Source organism: Tachyglossus aculeatus, chromosome 5 (genome assembly GCF_015852505.1).
Source record: "Tachyglossus aculeatus isolate mTacAcu1 chromosome 5, mTacAcu1.pri, whole genome shotgun sequence".
Taxonomy (NCBI): Eukaryota; Metazoa; Chordata; class Mammalia; order Monotremata; family Tachyglossidae; genus Tachyglossus; species Tachyglossus aculeatus.
Genome location: NC_052070.1, coordinates 60618509 through 60644335, shown reverse-complemented (window position 1 = coordinate 60644335; position 25827 = coordinate 60618509). Strand labels below are relative to the sequence as shown.

At 45.6% G+C, this 25827-nt stretch overlaps 1 protein-coding gene across 1 annotated transcript in view; it reads right to left on the bottom strand.

Annotated features, from left to right (window-relative positions):
• Positions 1–20396, bottom strand: part of CFAP74 (cilia and flagella associated protein 74) — a 120326-nt gene extending 99930 nt beyond the window's left edge. The window contains exons 1-7 of the mRNA XM_038746643.1: positions 20271–20396; positions 19224–19314; positions 13711–13857; positions 11902–12000; positions 6884–6988; positions 2764–2937; positions 1011–1121 (exon numbers count right to left, since the gene is read on the bottom strand). Coding sequence (XP_038602571.1) covers positions 1011–1121; positions 2764–2937; positions 6884–6988; positions 11902–12000; positions 13711–13857; positions 19224–19314; positions 20271–20385 — 842 coding nt within the window. The 5' untranslated portion in view covers positions 20386–20396. The remainder of the gene's footprint in view (positions 1–1010; positions 1122–2763; positions 2938–6883; positions 6989–11901; positions 12001–13710; positions 13858–19223; positions 19315–20270) is intronic.
• Between the last annotated feature and the right edge of the window lie 5431 nt (positions 20397–25827).

Sequence of the window (25827 nt, the reverse complement as noted above, 5' to 3'; positions counted from 1 at the left end):
ACACACCCTCAGGTGAATATAACTGTTTTCTTCAAATATGAAAGAAACACACATATTTAAAATTCATTCATTCATTCAATTGTATTTATTGAGCGCTTACTGTGTGCAGAGCACTGTACTAAGCGCTTGGGAAGTACAAGTTGGTAACATATAGAGACGGTCCCTACCCAACAGCGGGCTCACAGTCTAGAAGGGAGAGACAGACAACAAAACAAAATATATAAACCAAATAAAATAGAATAAATATGTACAAGTAAAATAAATAGAGTAATAAATATGTACAAACATATATACATATATACAGGTGCTGTGGGGAGGGGAAGGAGGTAAGGCGGGGGGGATGGGGAGGGGGAGTAGGGGGAAAGGAAGGAGGGCGCTCAGTCTGGGAAGGCCTCCTGGAGGAGGTGAGCTCTCAGTAGGACTTTGAAGGGAGGAAGAGAGCTAGCTTGGTGGATGTGTGGAGGGAAGGCATTCCAGGCAAGGGGGAGGACGTGGGTCGGGGGTCGATGGCAGGACAGGCGAGAATGAGGCACAGTGAGGAGGTTAGCAGCAGAGGAGCAGAGGGTGTGGGGTGGGCTGTAGAAGGAGAGAAGGGAGGTGAGGTAGGAGGGGGCGAGTGATGGACAGCCTTGAAGTCAAGGGTGAGGAGTTTTTGCCTGATGCGTGGGTTGATTGGTAGCCACTGGAGATTTTTGAGGAGGGGAGTAAATGCCCAGAGCATTTCTGCACAAAGACGATCAGGGCAGCGGCGTGAAGAGAAGGAAGACTGCGTATTTGGACATAGTCCAAATTCATCATTTAGAAAAATCAGATTTTTCTGTTAACAAACCGATATCTCAATCAATCCACTGGTGGTATTTATTAAGTACTTACAGAGCACTGAACCAAATGCTTGGGAGAGTACAACAATATAACAGAGTTGGTGGGCACATTCCCTACAGATGGCAAGTGTCCCCTAGGTGCTAAAGCAAAGGAAAGAAATGTTGCAGGGCAGAACACTTCATGAGTACCTCGCCATTGTGGCTCTTAGAAACTGCACTGCTTTCTTGTGATTCAGCTGAGCATCTTGTATAATTTTGCGATGTTGGAGCTCATAGTCCGCCTGGGCTTCCGCCTCTTTCCTGCAAAGGAGAAGCCAGGAGACAGATTCCGGAAACACAGAAAGGGAAGTTTGGAGAAGTAAGTATGTAACACATTCACGAAAAAGCCCCTGACCTGCAGGGTGAAGCAATGATACCTGAGTTTGTTTAAATGAAAAATATCAATCGACGGTATTTATTGAGCTCTTTCTATGTGCAGAGCACCATACTAAGTGCTTGGGAGAGCACAATACACCAGAATTAGCAGAATGCCCTGTCCCTAACAAGCTTACAGGGAAATAGATACAGAAATTTCCATTTTCTATTTCAATCGAGTACTTGACTAAATGGTAGGGAAAGTACAACACAAGCAAAATACAGGCTCCGTGCCCTCTGACGGCAGTGATAGAGTGGCAGAAGTTATTTCCATACAGTGGGAGCAAGTGGAAGAACAAAGTTAAAATGAGGAATAGCACAAATGTGTCAGGATGAAATAGCTGACAAAATAATTAAATCTGCAAATAAATACACATATGCACATAAGTGTTGTGGGTAGGATTAAATTACATAAATGTTAAGCGGGGGGAGATGTTGGATTGACACAAGGAGGGTGTTGTGAATTAATTGGGAAAGATGTCTTGGAGGAGAGAAGATTTTCAGAGGGCACTGAAGAGAGGTGATAGATTCGGGGAGGGGAGGAGAGAGTTCTAGACAGGATTAGCCAAGGGTTGGAGGAAGGAGAGTCAAAAGTGAGGTACAGATAGGAGCTGATCATGAAAAAGGATGAAGATTGCAAGCTGGGGAGAAGTTGGAGAGGAGAGTTGGTGGACAGCCTTGAAGCCAATGATAAGAAGTTTTCGCTTGACAAACTAGGAGGTGGGTGTCGACTGGAGGTTTTTGGGGAGTGGGAGGTACGTACTGGGAACGCTTCAGGAAGATGAGGTGGAAGAGGAGCTAGTGAACAAGAAAGTGAAGGAATTTTGTTTATTACTGTTTTTTAAAATAGTAAAATATTCTGCCTCAAATAAATAACACTTCAGCAAAATTACAGAACAGTCTCTTGTTTCCAGTGATACAAACCCTAGCTGCCAAAACTTATAAAAACTGGTGCGCTTTGTCGCCGATCAGAAATATTGTTCGATATTAGTCGAATGAGATTTTTGAATGATTCATAAAATACAGGGAATCAGTATTTCAAGTCACCTGAATAATTCAAAAGGAATGTGAGATGAGTAGCATTAGGTACTACTTAACCCATTTCTGTTGACACCAATTACAAAATAAGCTCCTTCTGGGCAAGGAACATCTTGAGTTTCCATCGTACTTTCCCAAGCCTGTAGTCTAGTGCTTGCACAAAGTAGGTGCTCAATAAATCCCTTTACTTCTACAGTAAGCATGAGAACTGAAATCTGAAGCTATCATATGATCCTGCATCCAAAGAATGCCAACATACCATATATTTCTAACTTCAGTCCTTCTTTATGAATGTTTGTGTCATAGGTCACAGGCTTTAAGCCCGGTAAACCAACTTACCTAACTGAAGGTTGAGGGGGGTGATTGTGGCATTTCTTGGGCCAGATTTTCTTCCATCTTCAGTGGTGATAATTCAGGCTTTCACAACCTCACCGTCGGAGAAAATGGGCAGTGCTCAAAGGGAGGCCCGTCACAAGTTTGTGATACTTACTTCTTCCTGATCTGTTCCTTTCGCTTTGCCTTTGAAAATGCTGCTTTCTCCTTCCAAAGTCTCTCTGCTGCCTGTTCAATGCGCTGTCTCTCTAACTCCTCCTCTTCTTTTTCAAGAGTTTGGCGAAGACTTGCCAATCTTCCTTCTTCAATGGCAACATGCCACATATTGTACCTTGCAAATAGAGTCCTCATCATTAACCTGGAAAAAGCATTCGCTTTCGGATCTCTTCACCTCACTTGCTAGAGTGGAAGTTGCTTGTGGGCAGGGACTGTGTCTTGGACAGCTGATGTGCTTAGTACAGTGCAGTGCAGTATGTAGGGGCTCAATAAGTACTATTACTACTCCTATACTCACGCTTACATGAGTTTAGATGATTAGATGATGTTTACAAGACAGCAAACATTCTGGCAAAGAATAAATTGGTGGCCACAGTTGCCTACTGCCATTCTTCCATGGCAAAACTGGATGCCCTAGACAAAATATTTCAGAAAAGTTTTGTTATTTCCATATTGGTTTGTTTGGCCTTGGTGAGGACAGAAAAGCAGCTTGGCCTAGCAGGCTTGGAAGTCAGAAGGACCTGGGCGTTAATCTTCGCTCTGCCATTTGTCTGTTGTGTGACTTTAGGCAAGTCTCTTCACTTCTCTGCACCTCAGTTACCTCATCTTTAAAATTGGGATTAATACCATGAGCCCCATATGGGACAAGGACTGTGTCCAGCCCAATTTTACCACAATTATTATTATTCTATCAACTATAATAATAGTTCTCAGATGATGCCCTGCCCACAGTAAGTGCTCAAAAAATACCACTGATTGACTGATTGTCCTAATATTGATTCCCTAGTGATTTTCCAAGGCCAGTAAAATCACCAATCTCCAAGTACAGGAGCTGTATGGTGGCTTGGGGCCATTGGGGCTTGGCTAATCAACCTTTAGCTTGGGTCAATGCATCAGTGATACCTTTGTCACAGGAACAGGACTATTCTGTTACAAGCACTTACTACAACAAATTGGCCCCAGGAGGCTCAGTGAACACCATCCCTACTCCAATTTAACAAATGAGAACGCTCAAGAACACATGAAAAATCTGAGTTCTTTGGACCGTTCTGGAGCTGCAACGTTTGATTGCTTTCAGGCTATCTGAATTTAACAATATTTAAAGTTGTTTTATATTTAGGTTGGGGGAGGCTCTCATGGAAAGAGCGAAAGCATCAAAAACCCAGTAGAAAACAGAGCGTGCTGCGGCATGTGGGCTAAAAGCTACCCATCTGCCTCAAGAGGCAGCTTTGATGCCTGGACCTCAACCGTGACCCGCAACATTCTAGCACTGCCTTCTCCACAGGCGGTAAATGTGTTTCCATTTATCGGCTGAATGAATAATTCAGTGATAATTAAAAGCACACAATATTAATGATGCAGGAATCAACCTGATGAGGAATTCTGCTGACTCGCCTATCCCGGCCCACACGAAAAGAGCCATTAAACTTGTTCTTAAAGATTGGATTCTGTCCTGCTGAGACCCAGATGACCTCTGAAGGGACAAAGCGAGGGACAGTGAAGAGAAGGCTGCCTTACCCCCAACCCACCTCACCTCACTACTCTCCTACTACAACCCAGCCCAAACATTTCGCTCCTCTAATGCTCACCTCCTCATGGTACTTCAGTCTTGTCTATCTTGCCACCAACCTCTCGCCCATGACTTGCCTCTGGCTTAGACTGCCTTCCTTCCTCATATTCAACAGACAATTACTCTCCCCAACTTCAAAGCCTTACTGAAGGCACATTTCCTCAAGAGGTCTTCCCTGACTGAGCCCTCCCTTACTTTTCTCCCACACCCTTCTGCATCTGACTTGCTCCCTTTTTTCTTCCCCCCTCCCAGCCCTTCAGCTCTTATGTACAGGATCTGTAATTTATTTACAGATGTCTGTTTCCCCACCTCTAGACTTTAAGCTTGTTGTGGGCAGGGAATATGTCTATTTATTGTTGTACTGTACTCTCCTAAGTGCTCAGTGCAGTGTTCTGCATCCAGTTAGTGCTCAATAAATATGACTGAGTTAATGACAACCATTTTGGGAGCTTCTAGGTGGCATAGGCCAGAGCTACGAAGCAGGAGGGTGGGTTGGGAAAGGGAAAAATGGTCAATAACGGTTCCAGCCTTGAAGTTGGGCTGCTGTCACAGCTCTTGGAACGCAGGTCTAGGGTGCATGCACACATCAGCCCCTGAGGAGCAGTCAATCAATCAATAAAAATCGATAGTGTGGGTCAAGCACTGTGCTAAGTACTTAGAAGAGTACAATACAGTAGACCTGGTAGATAATGATCCTTACCCAAAAGTCTAAAGGGGGAGACAAACATTCAAATAAATGACACATGGGGAGACGGCAGAGTATAAGGATGTAGACCTAAGTGCTGTAGGGGTGAGAGTGGCATGGAAATCAAGTGTTAAGGGGGTACTGGTCCAAGTGCAAAGGTGATGCAGAAGGGAGAGGGATTAGGGGAAATGAGGACTTAATCAGGGAGGCCTCTAAGAGGCATGATCCATACTGAGATCACCAGCCTATTCCCTGAGCATGTGGTTTAATCATATCATAGAGTCATGTCGAAAAACACTGGATCAACGTTGGAGTGGTGGTGATGGAATTGCTCACTGGGAATGACAGATGCCTTTTGCAGGACTTGTGAGGAGGAACTGATTCGAGTGCTAGTGATTTGCGCAGTGCCACTCTCAGTCCCTCGCCCCTGCCAGTCGCGCTCCTGGGAGGCCTGGGGTACCATGAGTGAGTGGGTGGGCAGGTTTGCAGTACACTGTGAAGTGTACATGAAGGTTTAAGTTCCTGAAGGACCCATTGACCACTTTCATTCACTCAATTATATTCATTGAGAGCTCGCTGTGCGCAGAGCACTGTACTAAGTGCTTGGGAGAGTACAGTTTATTATAAATAATAAACAGACATTCCCTGCTCACAGTGAGCTCACAGTCTAAACCGCTTGTAGAGTGCTTATTTGGAGTGGGGCAGTGATTGAACGTGCTTGCTTCAGGAAGACATGGGCTAATAGTGAAGAAAATCAATAGCTCCTTTGAAGGGGTGTTGGTCTAGAAAGCACTTTTTGTCCTAAATTTATCCTACAGTTTTATTAGCTGGATATTCTGGGACATGAAACAGAAAGCCCTCTGGATTCTCACCATCTGGTTGTTTTTTTCTCCAGAACCCACCACTCTCTCACTAAAACATTAAAATATCGCCCAAACCATCATTGCTATTTTGAAGGGTCTGCACAGTAAAAGATTTTTGGAATTTTTTCACAGCCTTTCCAAAGGGTTAGGGAGAAGCGCTCCTTCTCAGCCCATTAGAAACAGCCTGCAGATGAAACAGTGAGAAGGGAAAGATGATTTAAAAGTCTTCAAGAGGTCAATCCAGGAGAAATGGCTGAAAACACAACCCCAAAATGACTGCGTTTGTCCCTTTGAGTCTCAAATCAGTTTAAATCCCCAGGGCAAGGCATTTGCAAACTTTTTACTTATGCCCTGTCCCATCTGGGGGTCATGGCCGGTGGCCTCATGTTGCCAGCCACTTAATCTCCCTGTACCTCAGTTTCCCCAGCTGTAAACTGGGGAAAATAATACCTGAACCCTACCTCACAGGGGTGTTGCAAGAAGTAACTAGTGTAAGGCATTTGGGTAATTAAAGCACCAAATAGAAACACAGTTTTGGGATGCCTCATGGCGTAGTTAATAGAGCACGGGCCTGTGAGTCAGAAGGTCATGGGTTCTAATCCCAGCTCCATCAGTTGCCTGCTGCGAGACCTTGGGCAAGTCACTTCACTTCTCTTTGCCTCAGTTACCTCATCTGTAAAATGGGGATTGAGAGTGTGAGTCCTACCTGGGACAGAGACTGTGTCCAACCCGATTTGCTTGTCTTGATCTCAGCGCTTAATATAGCACCTGGCACATAGTAAGGGCTTAATACTTTACAGAGTAAGCACTCAATAAATTCGACTGAATGAACGAAATTAATAAATGGCACAGTCATTATGACTATTATTAGAAAAATCATTCAGGAATGTGAAACCTCCTCCTCCCCCAGCCTCCCGCCCATCTCTCCCACTCCCAAACTTACTCATGCTCCTTCAGCAGCCTCGCTGTTTCCAATTCCAGGTCCTTCTCATTCCTCAATTCGGTGCCCAGGCGCCGAAGAGTGGCCTGTAAGCGGAACACAGTCGCACTGGAGGGGAGTAAAGAAAGGGTAAAGGGGAAATCATGAGTGTGTTAGAATCTTAGTAGAAGTGCTTAGTATAGAGAGAGTCAGCATGGCCTAGTGGATAGAGGACGGGCTCGGGAGTCAGAAGGTCATGCCCTTCCATCCGCTGTCTGTGTGATCTTGAGCAGTTCCCTTAACTTTTCTGGACCTGTTTTCTGATCTGAAAACCAGGGATCAATTAATCAATCAATCATATTTATTGAGCACTTACTGTGTGCAGAACACTGTACTAAGCGCTTGGGCAGTACAAGTTGGCAACATCTAGAGACGGTCCCTACCCAACAGTGGGCTCACAGCCTAGAAGGGGGATAAAACCCCTCTCCTCCTTCCCATGTGGGACACGAACTGTATCTAACCAGATCATCTTGTATCTAGAGAAGCGGCGTGGCTCAGTGGAAAAGAGCCCGGGCTTTTGGAGTCAAATTCCGGCTCTGCCAATTGTCAGCTGTGTGACTTTGGGCAAGTCACTTCACTTCTCTGGGCCTCAGTGACTCATCTGGAAAATGGGAATTAAGACTGTGAGCCCCCCGTGGGACAACCTGCTCACCTTGTAACCTCCCCAGTGCTTAGAACAGTGCTTTGCACATAGTAAGCATTTAATAAATGCCATCATCATTATTATTATTATTATTACCCCAGCGCTTAGTGCAGTGCTCCCCCTCCCCATCCCCCCCGCCTTACCTCCTTCGCCTCCCCACAGCACCTGTGTATATGTATATATGTTTGTACGGATTTATTACTCTATTTTATTTGTACATATTTATTCTATTTATTTTATTTTGTTAATATGTTTTGTGTTATTCTCTGTCTCCCCCTTCTAGACTGTGAGCCCACTGTTGGGTAGGGACAGTCTCTATAAGTTGCCAACTTGGACTTCCCAAGCGCTTAGTACAGTGCTCTGCACACAGTAAGCGCTCAATAAATACGATTGAATGAATGAATGAATGGGTTCTTATCCCGACCTTGGGAAAGTCACTTCATTTTCTGGGCCTCAGTGACCTCATCTGTAAAATAGGGATTGAGCCCCACGTGGGACAGGGGCTGTGTCCAACCCGATCTGCTTGTAACCACCCCAGCACTTAGTACAATGCCTGGTACATAGTTAAGCACTTAAATATCATAATTAGTATTATTACTACAGGGCTTTGCACACAATAAGTGCTCAATAAATACAATTGAATGAGTGAATCTTGTGAGAAAGGAAACAGCGATGGGTCCTTAAGACAGACAGGGCTTCTTAGGATGCTTCTGATCCATTTTAATACAACATATTTTGAACATGTTGCCTAAAAAGCCATTCTCTTCTTAAGCGACATGCTTAAAATGCTGCCTCGAGGCTGTTCTTCCCTCTGGCTGGATCTGATTGCAGCACAGAGAAGCTCTGGGTGTGACATTAGACAAGTTACTTCACTTTGCTGTGTCTCAGTTTCCTCATCAGCCAAAAGAGGATTCAATGCCTGCTCTCCTTTGCTCTCGGGCTGTGAGCTCTATGTGGGACAGGGACTATGTCTGATCCAATTACCATGAATCCACCCCGACACTTAGTCCGGTCCTTGGCACGTAGTAAGAAGTTACCAAAGACCACCAGTATTATTGGAGGAGAAAATGGAGGGAAGAAGCTGCTGATTCTGAGATTCCCTCAGGCTGGCGCTACACTTGTCAAATCAACTCCCCTGCCTAAAAATAGGCGGCTTTTCCTTCATCCTTGTGAACTGTTCTAATTTAAAAAGTACAACCAAGTGAAAGAGAAGAATTACTGCGAACACCACTGATTTCAAAGCTGTATCTCTGCCGGCTCACTGAAATGCAAGAACGGTGCTTGGTGCCCTTTTGAATTGAGAGGGCAGTGTAGATGCGCGTTTGATGTATTTTTAGAAAGGAATTTTCCAGAGGAAGATGCCCTTACTGATTCAAATATACAGGGAGTAAATCTACCTTTAAGCACCAACTCAGTGGTTGGGAGGATTACCCTGGCCAGACAAAACCGATGTTTCTCGAGCCCTTCCCAGCTGGTTCTGCTTCACTGTCTGCTCTGGGAATGCTGGTGACACCCACAGGTCTGACAGGCACAACAATCCAGGTTTTACTAGGCCCAGCCCGCCAGTCAATCGTATTTATTGAGCACTTACTGTGTGCAGAGCACTTTACCAAGCTCTTAAGTGCTGTCGAGTCGCTTCCGATTAATAGTGACCCCATAGATATACTTTCTCCAGAACGTCCTGTCTTCTGCCATAATCCGCAAACTTTCTAACAGTTCTTCCGTTACCATTGTTATGGTCTCTACCCATCTAGCTGCTGGTCTGCCTCTTCCTCATTTTCCCTGGACTTTATCTATTCAATTGTATTTATTGAACGCTTACCGTGTGCAGAGCACTGGACTAAGTGTTTGGGAAGTACAAGTCGGCAACATATAGAGATGGTCCCTACCCAACAACAGGCTCACAGTCTAGAATGGGGAGACAGTCAACAAAACATGTAGACAGGTGTCAAAATCGTCAGAACAAATAGAATTCTAGCTATATGCACATCATTAACAAAATATATAGAATAGTAAATATGAACAAGTAAAATAAGTACAGTAATAAATCTGTACAAATATATACAAGTGCTGTGGGGAGGGGAAGGAGGTAAGGTGAGGGGGGAGGAGGGGGAGAGGAAGGAGGGGGCTCAGTCTGGGAAGGCCTCCTGGAGGAGGTGAGTTCTCAGTAGAGCTTTGAAGAGAGGAAGAGAGCTAGCTTGGTGGATGTGTGGAGGGAGGGCATTTCAGGTCAGGGGAAGGATGTGGGCCGGGGGGGGTCGACGGCGGGACAGGCAAGAACGAGGCACAGTGAGGAGGTTAGCAGCAGTGGAGTGGAGGGTTCGGGCTGGGCTGTAGAAGGAGAGAAGGGAGGTGAGGTAGGAGGGGGCGAGGTGATGGACAGCCTTGAAGCCGAGCATTAGTGTCTTCTCCAGATTAGGTGACCAAAGTATGCTAATCTAAGTCTAGTCATTTGGCCTTTCAAAGATCACTTGGTTTAATTTGCTCCAAAATCCATTTTTTTGATTTTCGGGCAGTCCTTGGTAATCACAAAAGCCTTCTCCAACACCACATTTCAAAAGAATTGATGTTCTTTCTATTCTGCTTTTACTAAGTGCTTGGTGGGGTACAATATAACAATAAACAGACACATTCCCTGTCTACAACGAATTTACAGTCTAGAGGGGGAGACTACATTACAGAAATGGACATAGGTGCTGTGGGGCTGGCGGGAGGGATGAATAAAAGGAGCAAGTGAGGGTGATGTAGAAGGGAGTGAGAGAAGAGGAAAGGAGTGCTTAGTCAGGGAAGGCCTCCTGGCTTGGCTGCGATCCTGGTGGGGCGGGGGGGGGGGGTTCCCAAGAGGGCCTCAAGGGCAACTGAGTTGGGGGGTGGAGTTGCCATTTGCAGCAGTTACCTAGCAGATAGCTAACCCAAGGAGGAGACCTTCCACAATCTATCAATCAATGGTATTTATTGAGCACTTACCATTCTGCACTGTACTAAGCATTTGGAAGAATTTGTAGACATGTTCCCCACTCACAAGGAGCTTACAGTTTAGAGGGATGTTCTGTCAGATTACAAATATGTAAACTGACAAAAGAGTCTTTATTTGCAGATTCTCTGTCTAAAGCTTTTTAACTCCTTCTATGCTAAACACAAAGTACCAGCAGCCCACCCCTGATCAGTTAGGACCGTTAAACACATGTGGATGGACAATATTTTTGCACCATGAATAAAGAGTTACCAGACAGACTCTACCAATGAGGAAGTGGCCAGGGTGAGGATGGCATTTGCTCCTAGGGTGAGTGAGGACAACCTGCAAGGAGAGTAGTTGTAGCTTCCTGGTTGTTGAAGAAGCAGTTCCCTCTAGACTATAAGCTTGTCCTCTAATAATTATGGTACTTGTTAAGCACTTACTATGTGCCAAAGACTGTTCTAAGTGCTGGGGTAGAAGTGAATTGGGTCGGACGCAGTCCCTGTCCCACATGGGGCTCACACTTTTATCCCCATTTTACATGAGTGGTAACAGGCACAGCGAAGTGAAGTGATTTAGTACAGTGCTCTGCACACAGTTAGCGCTCAATAAATATGATTGAATGAATGAATGAATGACTTGCCCAAGGTCACATAGCAGACATATGGGGAATCCGGGATTAGAACCCAGGTCTTTCTGGCTCTCATGCCCATGCTCTATCCACTAGACCATGTCGTAAGCTAGTCATGGGTAGGGAATGTGTCTATTGTTGTATCACATTCTTCCAAGTGCATAGTACAGTTCTCTGCACACAGTAAGCGTTCAATAAATATGACTGAACAAATGAAATTCCCCAGCACGGCCCTCCAGCTCAGAAAGTCACCCCACCCTGCAGAGCCATAGGAGGTTTTGGGGGTTTTTTTGAGATGGTATTTGTTGAGTGCTTACTCTGTGTCAAACAGTTCCAAGCTCTGGGATAAATACAAGTTGATTAAGTTGGACACAGTCCCTGTCCCACATGGAGTCCACAGTTTAAGTAGGAGGGAGAACAGGAGAACTGATGCACAGAGGAGTTAAGCGATTCACATAAGGTCACACAGCAAGCAATTGCCAGAGCTGGGATTAGAATCCAGGGCCTCTGACTTTCAGCCCATGCTTTTTCCACTAGGCCACACTGCTAGTTTCATCTTCAGTCCTATGGTCTCAGGCTGAGTAACAAACCCAGCCCCAATGGTTACCTGGTCCCAACCCCCATGAGTCTGTTGGCTGTCTCCAGCAGAAAGAACTATTCTGGAAACAGGCACCAAAGCATCTCTCACGGCATTGCTCTGGCTGCCAACCGGGGAAACTGGAGCCAAGCAGCAGGGCGTTTCCTCTACCTACGTGTTGTTGGCCTCTTTCTCAGCCTGGATTTCTGCCTCCACAGTTTCTTGCTGTTGGATTATCATCACAATCCGTTTGCGACAGGTGTTCAGCTCCTCCCTGAAACAGAAAGTGGGATGCGGGGTTGGTGTTCAACCTGATCATTTCCTGCCTCTTCTGGGAGGGGAGATAGAATTCCGGGCAGGGGTCCCTCAGTCCCTCCTGAATAGCAGGAAAGCATTCTCGACTGTCCTTCTTGATGGAAATTTTCATCAGCGGCAACAGCAGGATAAAACACCTGAAGGATAGAGCTGAGCTAGGGAAATGCAGACAAATCTCCTTTACTAGAAATCTCTAGCTACCATTTTTGAAAATTTCCAAGGGCTCTTCCCAGTCCCCCCCTCCTCCCTTTTCCTCTCCTCCCTCTCTGCTTCCTTTCCCTGACTTTTAACCTCTCTGGTGACTCAATCCCACACCGGACTCTATGACTTCCTGCCTTGTGGTGATGCCGTTGGGGATATTCAGTCTGTTCTAAGGCCCTCCAGGCTCAGAGTTCGGCCTGCTCTAGGGGACGTTTCTTTCAGCAAACAACTTGGGCACTATCCCAGCTCCGCTTCCAATGGATTTCAAAATCCATTTTTAATGACTTCTTTGGTTTATGTGCATTAGGCTCACTTCCATGATGAGCACCCAATAGAGTGTAAGCTCCTTGCGGGCAGGAACTGTTGTCTTGTGCTTCTATTGAACTTTTTCAAGCACTTTTATAGTGCATTGCATCCAGAGGGCATTTGACAAGACATTATTACTATGTTTGCAGGTGATGAGGGAATCAGTGGAATGTGGCATTAGATTTAGTTCAACTTGGCCCACCCACAGGCCAGCAGAGCATTGGTCTCCTCTCTAGACTTTCTAAATCATGGCTATAGATCACTTCTGGGTGCCAGGTGTGATTCCCAGGTGCCAGCCAACACTCGGTGTCTCTCTAACCACTATTAATGGGGCCAATTAGAGTTTTGGAGCAGCCCCATTGGCTGTCCGGGACCGGGCAAAAGCATCTGGGATGGCCTCTGCCTGCTGCAAAAGCTGAATGCAGCAGGCAGATCCTGCAATGCCCAGGCATGAGGGTTGCAACCTGAGCCTGGAAAGCAGAGTGGAAGCTTCCTAACACCTATGTTTTCCAAGGTTTCTTCTGAGTTGGAGGGAGGGGGAAATAAATGGCAGAAAGGGGAAGGAAATAGGCTCCCTTCTGGTGCCTACCAAATCCTAAAGTGGACTCCCTCCCTGGGGGAGGGGAAATTCGGGGTTTCGAAGAGATGGCATCTTTATTCCCACACAGCTTCCTGGTTCAGCAGTCCCTGCAACCCCGAGCATTAATCATGTCAAGTGGGTTAGTTGCGGGGGAAGGGGTAGTAAGGAAAAAAGAGGGGAGGGTAGTTTGTGAGCAGGTAAAGGAACGCTTTATTATTCCCAGGCTAGAAGCAGAAGGACTTCCTCCTCTCACCCCCAGTATCCTGTCTTGAAAAAAGCAGTGTGAAGCAGCATGGCCTAATGGAAAGAGCACAGGCCTGGGAATCAGGGGACCTGAGGTCTGACCCTGGATCCACCATGTACCTGCTGTGTGACCTTGGGCAAGTCACTTAACTTCTCCGTTCCCTCATCTGGAAAATAGGGATTCAATACCTGTCATCCTTCTTGCTTGTGAGCCCCACGTTGGGACTTGATGATCTTGTATCCACTCCAGTACTTTGTACAGTGCTTGGCAAATAGTAAGCACTTAAATACCAAGATTATTATTATTATTATTATTCAGCCTGGGAGAAAAAGCCTCACCGGGTTTTCCGAATAAGAAGCTCTTTTTCGTCATGCATCCTGTCCAATTGGCTCAGGTTCCTCCGCAAGTGCAATGTGCAGACTCGGTCTTTTAGGCACATTTTTTTTTTTGGCTTATTAGCTTGGGCATTTTCCTCGTGACTTTCCCTGGAAATGAAGGAGAAAACACCGCAATTGGGCTGGCATCAAGAAATCCCATGGTAATCCTGGTTAGGTTCTGTGGTGCTGGAGAGCCCTGCCTGTTATGAAGGAGGGTTCAGCTTAGACACCATCTCAGATGTAGGGGTTTTGAGAGGGTCATCGTGTCCATGCTTCACTTGCCAGAGACTTTTTCTGAGTTTTAGCAGGTTGATGTGCATTGGATGCTCAAGGCTAGGAAAGACTTGGAGAGCCAAACCAGAAAGGGTTTTTCAGGGATCCCAACTGCCACTGTCAAAGAATCTCAGCATTCATTTATTCATTCATACCCTTAAATTATATATTCTAAATGACATTTATTCATTTTAATGCTGTCTCCCCTTCTAGACTGTAAATTTGTCATGGGTAGGGAAAGTGTCTGCTAATTCTGTTGTAGTGTACTCTTCCAAGTGTTTAGTACACTGCACTGAACTTACTAAGCACTCAAATACCATTGATTGATCCATTCAGTCAGTGGTATTTGGGTGCTTATTGGGTGTGGAGCCCTGTACTAAGCACTTGGTAGAGTACAATAGATTGGATAGACAATGATCCCTTTAATGACCCCTAGTGGATAGAGCATGGGCTTGGGAGTCAGAAGGTCATGGGTTCTAATCCTGGCTCTGCCACTGGTCTGCTGTGGCACCTTGGGCAAGTCACTTCACTTCTCTGTGCTTCAGTTACATCATCTGTAAAATGGGGATTAAGACTGTGAGCCTCATGTGGGACAGGCACTGTGTCCACCCCCATTTGCTTGTATCTACCCCACCCTAATACTTAGAACATTCATTCAATTGTATTTATTGAGCACTTACTTGTGCAGAGCACTGTACTAAGCACTTGGGAGAGTATATATGTAACAATAAACAAAGTCCCTGCCCACAATGAATTTACAGTCTAGCGTGGGAGACAGATATTAATGTACATAAATGAATTACCTGGCATACAGCAAGTACTTAAATACCACAATTATTATTATTATTAAGCTTAGTATATGGGGGAGACACAGACATTAAAATAAATTATAAACAGGGAAAATGATCCCCCCGTGGGACAACCTGATCACCTTGTAACCTCCCCAGAGCTTTGCACATAGTAAGCATTTAATAAATGCCATCATTATTATATAAAGGCTATAGGGCTGGAGTGAGTAGAAGAGGATCCAAAACTGAATCTTGAAGGATCTCTGCAGAGGGTAGGAGGCAGAAGAGGACCTGGCAAAAGAGGCTGAAGCAGCACCCAGAGAGAAAAGAGGGGAACCAGAAGCGGACAATGTCAGTGAAGCCAAGGTTAGGTGATGTTTCCAGGATAAGGGGATGGTCTACAGTGTCCAAGGCAGCTGGGAGGCCAAGGTGGATGAGGATGGAGTAGAAGCTGTTAGATTTGGTTAAAAGAAGATCACTGGTGAGTTTAGAGGGGGTTGTTTCTGTGAAAGGGACAGAGCCAGATTAGAGGGGGTCAAGGAGAGAACTGGAGAAAGGGAAGTGGAGGCAGTGGGTGAGACTATTCAAGGAGCTTAGATGGAAAATGAGGTGATAACTGGAGGGAGCTGGGGGTTAAGGGAGGGTTTTTTTTAGGATAAGGGAGAAACAAGCATGTTTGAAAGTAGTGGAGAAGAAACCATTGGAAACTGAGCAGTTGAAGATGGCAGTCAGTGAGGGAAGAAGGAAAGGGGCAAGTGTTTTGATAAGGCAAGAAGGAATGAGGTTAGTGGCACTGGTGGAGGGAGTGGATTTTGAGAGGAGGCAGGAGATCTCCTGAAGAGGGGCAAGAGGAGGGTGGGACTGGAGAGGAGCAAGGGAGATCTTAGGGTGATCATGTCTGATGGGTTCAATTTTATTGATGAAATGTGTGGCAAGGTCATTAAGGGTAAGAAATGGGAATGAAGGAACAGGGGATTTGAGGAGGGAGTTAAAAGTTTGAAACAGTCAGTGTGGGCAGTGAGCACAGGAGTCAATAAGGGTGGAGAAATATTGTTTCCAGGTGGAGGAGCGGGCAGTTATAGCAGGTGAGGATGAGTTTGAGTTGGCAGAGGTCGGCCTGGTGACTGGATTTCCTCCAGCAGTGCTCTGCAGTTTAAGAACAATAGTGGAGGAAGCAAACTGTGGAGGTGATCCAGGATTGCAGGTGCAGTATGAGATTGGTGGAGGGTCAGAGGAGTGAGAAAATTGAGTTTGGGGAAGAGGGTGGCATTGAGGGCATGGATATACATGTCAAGAAAATGTAGGTTGGGTTTGCAGACCCAATGAGGCAAGATGACTTTGGAAAATTGGAGGGGATAGAAAGAGCAGAGGTTTCTGTGGGGGAGTAGGACAGATCTGTGGGGAAGGGGCGTGTGGGAGAGAAGTAACCTGGCCTAGTGGAAAGAGCACAGACCTCAGAGTCAGAGGACCTGCATCAGTCTCCTTTCTGATCTCTCATCCTCCTGTCTCTCCTCGCTTCAGTCTATACTTCACTCTGCTGCTCAGATTATCTTTGTACAGAAACGCTCTGGGCATGTCATTCCTCTCCTCAAAAATCTCCAGTGGTTGCCTGTCATCCCGAAGAGGGGCAAGAGGAGGGTGGGACTGGAGAGGAGCAAGGGAGATCTTAGGGTGATCATGTCTGATGGGTTCAATTTTATTGATGAAATGTGTGGCAAGGTCATTAAGGGTAAGAAATGGGAATGAAGGAACAGGGGATTTGAGGAGGGAGTCAACTTTCAACCTTCAGGGAAGGTTGATTCCTTTGGAATCAAGCAAAAACTCCTCACTCTTGGCTTCAAGGCTCTCCAACACCTTGCCCCCTCCTACCTCACCTCTCTTCTCTCCTTCTACAGCCCAGCCCGTACACTCTGCTCCTCTGCCACTAACCTCCTCACTGTGCCTCGTTCTCGCAACCTCCTCACTATGCCTCATTCTCGCAACCTCCTCACTGTGCCTCGTTCTCGCAACCTCCTCACTGTGCCTCGTTCTCGCAACCTCCTCACTGTGCCTCGTTCTCGCCTGTCCCGTCGTCAACCCCTGGCCCACGTCCTTCCTCTGGCCTGGAATGCCCTCCCTCCACACATCTGCCAAACTAGCTCTTCCTCCCTTCAAAACCCTACTGAGAGCTCATCTCCTCCAGGAGACCTTCCCTGACTGAGCCGCCCCTTTTCTCCTCTCCCCCTCCTCTCCCCATTGCTCTCCTTCCCTCCCTCTGCCCTACCCTTTTCCCCTCCCAACAACACTCGTATATATTTACTACTCTTATGTGTACATATTTACTATATTTACTTTATTAATGATGTGTACATAGCTATAATTCTTTTTATTCTGATGGTATTGACACCTACTTGGTTTTTTTTTTGTCTGTCTCCCCTTTCTAGACTGTGAGCCCGTTGTTGGGTAAGGACAGTCTCTATACGTTGTTGATTTGTACTTCCCAAGCAGTTAGTACAGTGCTCTGCACACAGTAAGCGCCCAATAAATATGATTGAATGAATGAATGAACCTGGCTTCTAATTCCAGCTCTGCCACTTGTCTGCTGTGTGATCTTGGGCAAGTCACTTAGCTTCTCTATGCCTCAGTTTCCTCATCTGTAAAATGGTGATTAAATCCTACTTAGACTATGAGCCTCATGTGGGACAAGGTCTGTATCCAACCTCATTATCTTGTATCTACCTTAGTGTTTAGAACAGTACTTAGCACATAGAGCTTAACAAACACTAAAACAACCCACTGAAGCTTCTGGACTCTTGCTCGAGGCCAATAACCAAGCTGTCCCTAAACCATATTTTCAGACAAGAGTCTGGGTCTAGGAGTCAGGAGACTTGAGTTCTAGTCCCAGCTCTGCCCCTGGCCTGCTGCGTGGCCTTGGGCAAGTCATATAAGTTATCTGGACCTCAATTTCCATACTTGCAAACTGTGGAGAAAAATCTCCATTCTCCCTACGTGGGATAGGGATGGTATCCAAATCTGATTGTCTTTTATCATCACTTGTTTTGTCTTACACTGTGGAGTCATCTCCGACCCACAGCGACACTATGGATACGTCTCTCTCTGAACTTCTCACCTCCATCTGCAATCGTTCTGCTAGTGTATCTATAGAGTTTTCTTGGTCAAAATATGGAAGGAGTTTTCCATTGCCTCCTCCTGCACAGTAAACTTCAGTCTCCACCCTCGACTCTCTCCCATGCCACTGCTGCCCAGCACAGGTTAGTTTTGACTTGTAACAGATTGCCTTCCACTTGCTAGCCACTGCCCAAGCTAGAAATGCAATGGATATGCCTCTGCTTGACTCTCCCTCCCATAGTCGAGATCAGTAGAGTACTGGAAACTCTCCAGGTGTGACCCTGAGAGGGGAAAATATCATCACTAACATTAAATGAGGTAAAGTTTTGGCTTATAAGTGCTCAGTACAGTGCTCTGCTCACAGTAAGCACTCAAATTCCATTGATTGATTTCCTAAAGTAAATGATGACTGACTCATGTTTCAATTCTAGCTGCCGCTTGGCAGCTTCAGCGGCGGTAAGCACATTTATTAATCTGCTGACATGACAGAGGCCCTAAATAAGATTTGTCTACTAGTTTTTCAAATGAAAAGTTAGCAAACTGGCTGCTGACTAATAATAATAATGGCATTTGTTAAGCACTTACTATGTGTCAGACACTGCACTAAGCGCTGGGGTGGATACAAGCTAATCAGGTTGGACATAGTCGCTATCCCACATGGGGCTCAGTCTCAACCCCCATTTTACAGATAAGGGAGCTGAAGCACAGAAAAGTAAAGTGACTTGCCCAAGGTCACACAACAGACAAGTGGTGGAGCTGGGATTAGAACTCATGACCTTCTGGCTTCCAAGCCTATGCTCTACCCACTACACCATGCAGCTTCTCCAACTACCGAAGTGGGAGAATTGTCAGCACCGCTTAAGTTGATGTATTCCCCCTTCAGGAGCCTGATCTACTCAAGAGCTTTGTTTACCACAAAAAGGCCTACCAGTCCCTTCCTACAATTATAATAATATAGTATTTGTTAAGTGCTTACTATGAGTCAAGCATTGTTGCAAGCTCTGGGGTAGATAGAAGATCATCAGGTTGGACACAGTCCCTGTCCCTCCTGGGGGTCACAGTCTTAATCCTCATTTTCCAGCTGAGGGAACTGAGGCCCAAGGAAGTGATCTGCCCTAGGTTGCACAGCAGACAAGTGACGGTCAGGATTAGAACCCAGGTCCTTCTGAATTCCAGGCCCATGCTCTATCCATTAGGGCATAGCTGTCCTTTGCGTATTTACGTATGGATGTGTGTGTATCTATGTCCTCTCATATGAAGACTAGGGAAGAAATGACAGCCGGAGGTCAGTATTAGCTCAACTACCTGCGAAAGGCAAACCCGGTGCCTTCAGCAACTTCCTTCGGATTGGCTACCCTGCTGGCCGTTTCCTCCTCAAGCTCTTCTTCACGTCCATCTGTGGGCAGAAATTAAAGCCATAGTTGGAGAAACCAGGCAAGACCCTTCAAGACAGGAAGTTCTAGTTGCTTCCTGATGAATCAGAATGGGCTGCCCCTCCCCACTGACAACACTGTAAAAGACTTGTTGCTGTGTAATCACATCCTCCTTGTCACAAAATACCCAGGAAAGCAAGTTTGCCAGAGTGGGGGGAATGGAAGGAGGCAATGCACTCCCCACATCACTGGTTAGACACAGTGGAAAACCCAAGGGCTAAGAATAAGACGTCGACATCAGGCAAGCCTTCCTGTCTGTCAGTTGCTTCAGGAGATGGCTTAATGAAGCCCATTGTCTCTCTGCCTACCAAATCTGTGACACTGGACAATATGAGCTCTTCTTGCAGTTTTGGGGATGAGAGGAAAAAAAAGTGGATGTTTTCATCAAATATGTCCCAAGCAGACTCCCTATAAAGCCATCATTGGCTGAGGAAAAAAAAAAGGGGGGGGGGGGCAGCACTTTTCATCTTGGACTCTGAGGAGGAAAAATAGTAGTCATGGGAATAAGTCAGAAAACCTGGTTCTGATTCAGGCTCCTCCACTTGTCTGCTGTGTGACCTTGGGCAAGTCACTTCACTGTGCCTCAATTACCTCATCTGCAAAATGGGGATTAAGACTGTCTGTCACACAATAAGTGCTTAAATACCATTTTTTTTAAAATGGGAAGGCCAAGAAGGGTCTCTTTGTCAGTTGTTGGTTTTCCCAGAAGGAGGGGCATATTCCAGAGGAATCCAAAAGCATTTCCATTCCTTTTCGGTTCATACATTACCAAATCATTTGGGAGTCTTCACCTCAAGGAACTCACAGTCTAGCAGGGGCAAGAGATGCTAAAATAAGGTACAGCTAAGAGGAAGAAAACCCAACAGTATTTCCATTTCTTTTCAATTTACACATCACCAAATCATTTTAGAGCCTTCACCTGTCCTGCCTTCTTCCTCATTCCACGTGAGTCCTGTCACCAGGTTTTCTTCCACATCAGGAGATGGGGTCAACTGCTCCTCATCATGAAGGGTAAGTGATTCAGGCATGTCCATTATGATTAGCCAGTTAGCTACCAAAAAAAAAAAAACCACTTTGGTAATAATAATAATAATAATGATGGCATTTATTAAGCACTTTATTGTGTCCCCCTCAGAACAGGTTTTCAAAAGAATTAATCAAACTGACCTAGCAGATCCTCCCCCCTCCATATGAGAAGGCTGTCTATGTATGAACAATAAACTAAGAAAGATTGCTAATTATTTCATTCTGGGGGCTGGGAATTTTGGGAAGCAGCATGGAGTAGTGGATAGAGCACAGCCAAGGGTGTCAAAAGGTCATCGGTTCTAATCCCAGCTCCGTCACATGTCTGCAGTGTGACCTTGTTTCTCTGTGACTCAGTTGCCTCATCTGTAAAACAGGGATTGAGACTAAGTCCCACCTGTGACAGGGACTGGATCCAACCTAATTTGCTTGGATCCACACCAGTGCTTAGTACAGTGTCTGGAACATAATAATACTATTATTATTATTATTAATGGGGTCTTGGAAAGCAACTGAGAAAAACAGCAGTGTTTCCAGTTTGATTTTACATACTGATCAAACTTACTACTGTTAACAATATGAACTAATGTTTAATTTGCAAACATCTTCTGGTGGATAACACAGGCAGAGAAGCACCATGATCTAGTGGAAAGCTCAAGGGCTTGGGAGTCAGAGGACTTAGATTCCAATCCCAGCTCTACAACTTGTCTGCTCTGTGGCCTTGGGCAAGTCACTTCACTCTTCTGGGCCTCAGTTATCTCACCTGTAAAATGGGGATTGAGCTGTGAGCCCCTTGTGGGACAGAGACTGTGTCCAACCTGATACTCTTGTATCTACCCCAACGCTTAGTACAGTGCCTGGCGCAGAGGAAGTGCTTAAAACATACCATTAAAAAAAGTACTTAGTGCATTGCAATGTTATTGATTGGACAACAGCTGTGAGATTTTTCCTTCTTGTCCCCAGGTCGCCTTCAGGTTGTGACATTACTGTGTAGTACAATAGTCAACAGCCAAGCAAGAAAAAAGAAGAGGAGAAATGATGGGGGCCGGGAAAATCTGTAAAGTGTAAAACCAGCCACTGTTTAATCAAGAGCTGAATGTATGGAAAAACAAAAACAAACTAGAATGTTCAGGGAATGTTTGAAGCAAACCTCTGAGGTTAAAACAACCACCGAGGACCCAACTCCAATCTGAACAAGGTCAGAAGAGCCAAGCAGCCTCTTGCTGTGCTCAGTGCTGATCTAGTCATTCACCATCCTCTAGAATTATTTGCCTAATTTATTATCTCTGCAAAGTGCTTACTGTGCCAAGCCCTCAACTAAGCACTGGGGAAAGGTACAGGGATGCTGAATCAGATAATAATAATGATTTAGGTATTTGTTAAGTGTTTACTATGTGCAAAGCACTGTTCTAAGCGCTGGGGAGGATACAAGGTGACCAGGTTGTCCCATGTGGGGCTCACAATCTTAATCCCCATTTTACAGATGAGGTAACAGGCACAGAGAAGTTAAGTGACATGCCCAAAGTCACACAGCTGACAAGCGGCGGAGCCGAGATTTGACCTCTGACTCCCAAGCCCGTGCTCTTTCCACTGAGCCACGCCTGTCCCACAGGAGGGGGGCAGATACACTACAAAGGAGATAATGCGACAGAAATCAGTAAACAACAGCTGGAGGATGCTTTCGAGTCCTCCTTCGGTTCAAAGACTATACTGCTGATGGTGTGGCTGTATCCAAGATTTTAAGTGTTGTGTTGTTTTGTTTTTATGGTATTTGTTAAGCGCTTCCTATGTGCCAGGTACCATGCTAAGCTCTAGACTGTACACTCATTGTGGGCAGGGAATGTGTCCACCAATTTTTTTTACATTTTACTCTCCCAAGCACTTAATACAATGCTTTGCACAAAGTAAGTTCTCAATAAACAATGTTGATTGATTACTAACTTCTGGGATAGTACAAGATAATCAGGATGAACGTAGTCCAGGTCCCACATGGGCTCACAGCTTTAATCTCCATCAATCAATCAATCATTTTCATTGAGTGCTTACTGTGTGTGGAGTACTGTACTAAGCACTTGGGAGAGCACAATATAACAGTATAACAAATTCCCTGCTCCCATTGAGCTTATAACCCCATTTTACAGATGAGGTAACTGAAGCACAGAGAAGTGATTTGCCCAAGATCAAACAGCAGACAAGTGGTGGAGTCGGGATTAGAACCCAGGTCCTCCGACTCCCAGGGTCGTTCTCTTTCCACCAGGCACGTTGCTGAGAAACAATTTCATGCCCACTTTGTCCATGAAGATACTTTAATGCATCTTTTCGGGCACCTTGTCATTAAAGCTGAAAAACTGCTCAGATTCCAAAGGTTAGGAAGGGAAAGGTATTTTCTAGCCAGTAGGACTTATGGTCAGCTAGTTTCTGCAGTAAGGGTGATATTCCTCTTCTTTCTCTCCCTCTCCTTCACCTCCCTGCCACCCACTCCTGTTCCCATACTCAGCAGCCCGCACTGTGAAATGGTTGGCATGGAGAAATAATGTTTCTGAGACCACCACAGCTGCAGACCCCACTGTGTCCTTAACCATTCGATAAGTCATCATTGGATATAATACTCAGATTGGCTCCCTAAGGGGAGCCACTTCCTTGCGAAAAAACTGGGGAAAAGTGAAAAATAATACACCCAAAACATAATAACGATAATGGTATTTGTTAAGCACTTTCTATGTGCCAAGCACTGTACTAAGTGCTGGGATAAATACATGATAATCAGGTCCCACATGGGGCTCACGGTCTGAGGAGAAGGAAGAACAGATAGACTGTGAGCTCGTTGTGGGCAGGGTATGTCACTGTTTGTTGTCGTACTGTACTTTCCCAAGTGCTTAGTACAGTGCTCCGCACACAGTAAGCACTCAATAAATACGATTGAATGAATGAATTAATCTCCATTTTGTAAATGAAGGAACTGAGGCACAGAGAAGTTAAGTGACTTGCTCAAGTTAAGTGACTAGCTCACCTGCCATAGTAGGTACATGGCAGAGCTGGGATAAGCAACAGCAGCAGCAACAACAAAAAATACCGATAGACAAATCATGGTACAGAGAGATGGTTGGCATTAGAAGAGCCAAGTGTGTGGGTTGGGTCGTAGTAGATCAGTGAGGTAAGGCATTGGTGGAAGAGCTGATTAAGTGTCAAAGCCGATGATAAGGAGTTTCTGTTTTGTGTGGAGGTGGATGGGCAACTACTGGAGGTTTTTGAGGAGAGGGAAGATAAGGACTGAATACTTTTTCAGACGAAATGATGCAAGCAGCAGAGCAAAGTTTGGCCTGGAAGGAGGGAGAGACAAGAGGCAGGGAGATCTGTGAGGAGGCTGAGGACTTAGCTTCTAATCCCAGCTCTACAACTTGTCTGCTCTGTAACCTTGGGCAAGTAACTTCACTTTTCTCATATTTATTGAGCGCTTACCGTGTGCAGAGCACTGTACTAAGTGCTTGGGAAGTACAAGTCGGCAACATATAGAGACAGTCCCTACCCAACAACGGGCTCACAGTGTAGAAGTGGGAGACAGACAACAAAACATGTGGTCAGGTGATGCAATAGTCAAGGCAAAATATTATAAGAGCCTGGGTCGGCATGGTAGCAGTTTTGATGGAGGGGGAAAGGGTGGAGTCTAGAGATGTTGTGAAGGTAGAACTGAAAGGATTTCATCACAGACTGAAAGTGAGGGTTGAATGAGAGAGAGGAGTTGAGAATAATGCCAATGTTACAGGTTTTTGAGACCGGGAAGGTCGTAGTGTTACCTAAAATGATAGGAAAGTCATGGGGAGGACAGGGCTTGGGTGTGAAGATGAGTTCTATTTAGTGTTAGTGGGACATCCACCTAGAGATGTCTCGAAGGCAGGAGGAAATGCAACATAGCCAAAAAGGAGAGAGATCGGGACTGAAGAGGTAGATTTGGGAATCATCTGTGTAGAGGTGGTAGTTGAAGCCATGGGAGCAAACGAGTACTCCAAGGGAATGGGTGTAAATGGAGAATAAAATGGAACTGAGAATTGAGCCTTAAGGGACTCCACAGTTAGAGAGTGGGAGGCAGAGGAGTAGCCCACGAAAGAGACTGCGAATGAACATCCAGAGAGATAGGAGCAAACTAGGAGAGGACAGTGTCAGTGAAGCCAAGGACAGACAACGCTTCCAAGAGAAGGGATGGTCCATAATATTATTATATTATACATTATATTATTACTACTACTAATAATAATAATAATGGTATTTAAGTGCTTACTATGTGCCAGACACTGTACTAAGTTCTGGGCTGGCTACAAAGTTGGACACAGTCCCTATCCCTTGTGGGATTCACAGCCTCAATCCCCATTTTACAGATGAGGTAACAGGCACAGAGAAGTGAAATAACTTGCCCAAGGTCACCCAGCAGACAAGTGGCAGAGCCGGGATTAGAACCCATGATCTTCTGACTCCCAAACCCATGCTCTACCCACTTATGCCATGCTGCTTTGCAGGAGGGAGGTTGAAGAAGATTAGGATAGAGTGGAGGTCACTGGTGACCTTAGCAAGGGCCTTTTCCTTGGAGTGAAGTGGGAGGAACAGTGTCAGTCAATTCAGACAATTGGGTTAGTCGGTTTCTCCCTGGTCCCCTTTCCCCGGACAGCGCTTGTCCCGAGTGACGGCCTCAGGAAGCAAGGTAGGAAGCAACAAATCTCCAGATCCTGACCCACCGATCCCAAGCCGACTTCTACGGGACGAAGCTCCCCCAGGGCTCTTTCCTCCAAGCCATCGCTTTACAGTCCCATCACCCTTCAGTAGCAACCTAAGTAGCAGAGCTGACTTATTTGGAGCAACTGAGAGAGCTCTGGGACCAAAGGAAGGGTTACGAACATAACTAGGGTAGCTGAACAACATTCTTGCTCCTGAGAGTGATGGCTTTAGTCAGTGCGGTGTGATAGCTTCAAGTGACATTTTTAATGGTGCAGCTTCAAAGATTGCTGAGTGACATGTTTTGTCATCAAAATCCAGTAGTGGCTGAAAGTAGCAGACTTAGGCATCTTGTTAACATTCAGCCTAATAAGTTATGATTTACAAGAAGTTACATAAAGTTGTTTCCTCTTAAAGGAAGTCTGCACAGAAAGAGAAAAATGAAAAGAAGCACTGTTGCCTAACAGATAGATCCCGGGCCTGGAAGTCAAAAGGCCTAAACCGGGCTCTGCTACTTGTCTGTTGTGTGACCTTGGGCAGATCACTTAACTTCTCTGGGCTTCAGTTACCTCATCTGTAAAATGGGGATTAAGACTGAGCCAGTTGTGGGACAGGGACTGTGTCCAACCCGATTAACTTGCTCTTAGTACAGTGTCTGGCACATAGTAAGTGCTTAAATACAGAAGAAAGGAAGGCAGGGAGGAAGGCAGGGAGGAAGGCAGGCAGGGAGAAAGGCAGGCAGGGAGAAA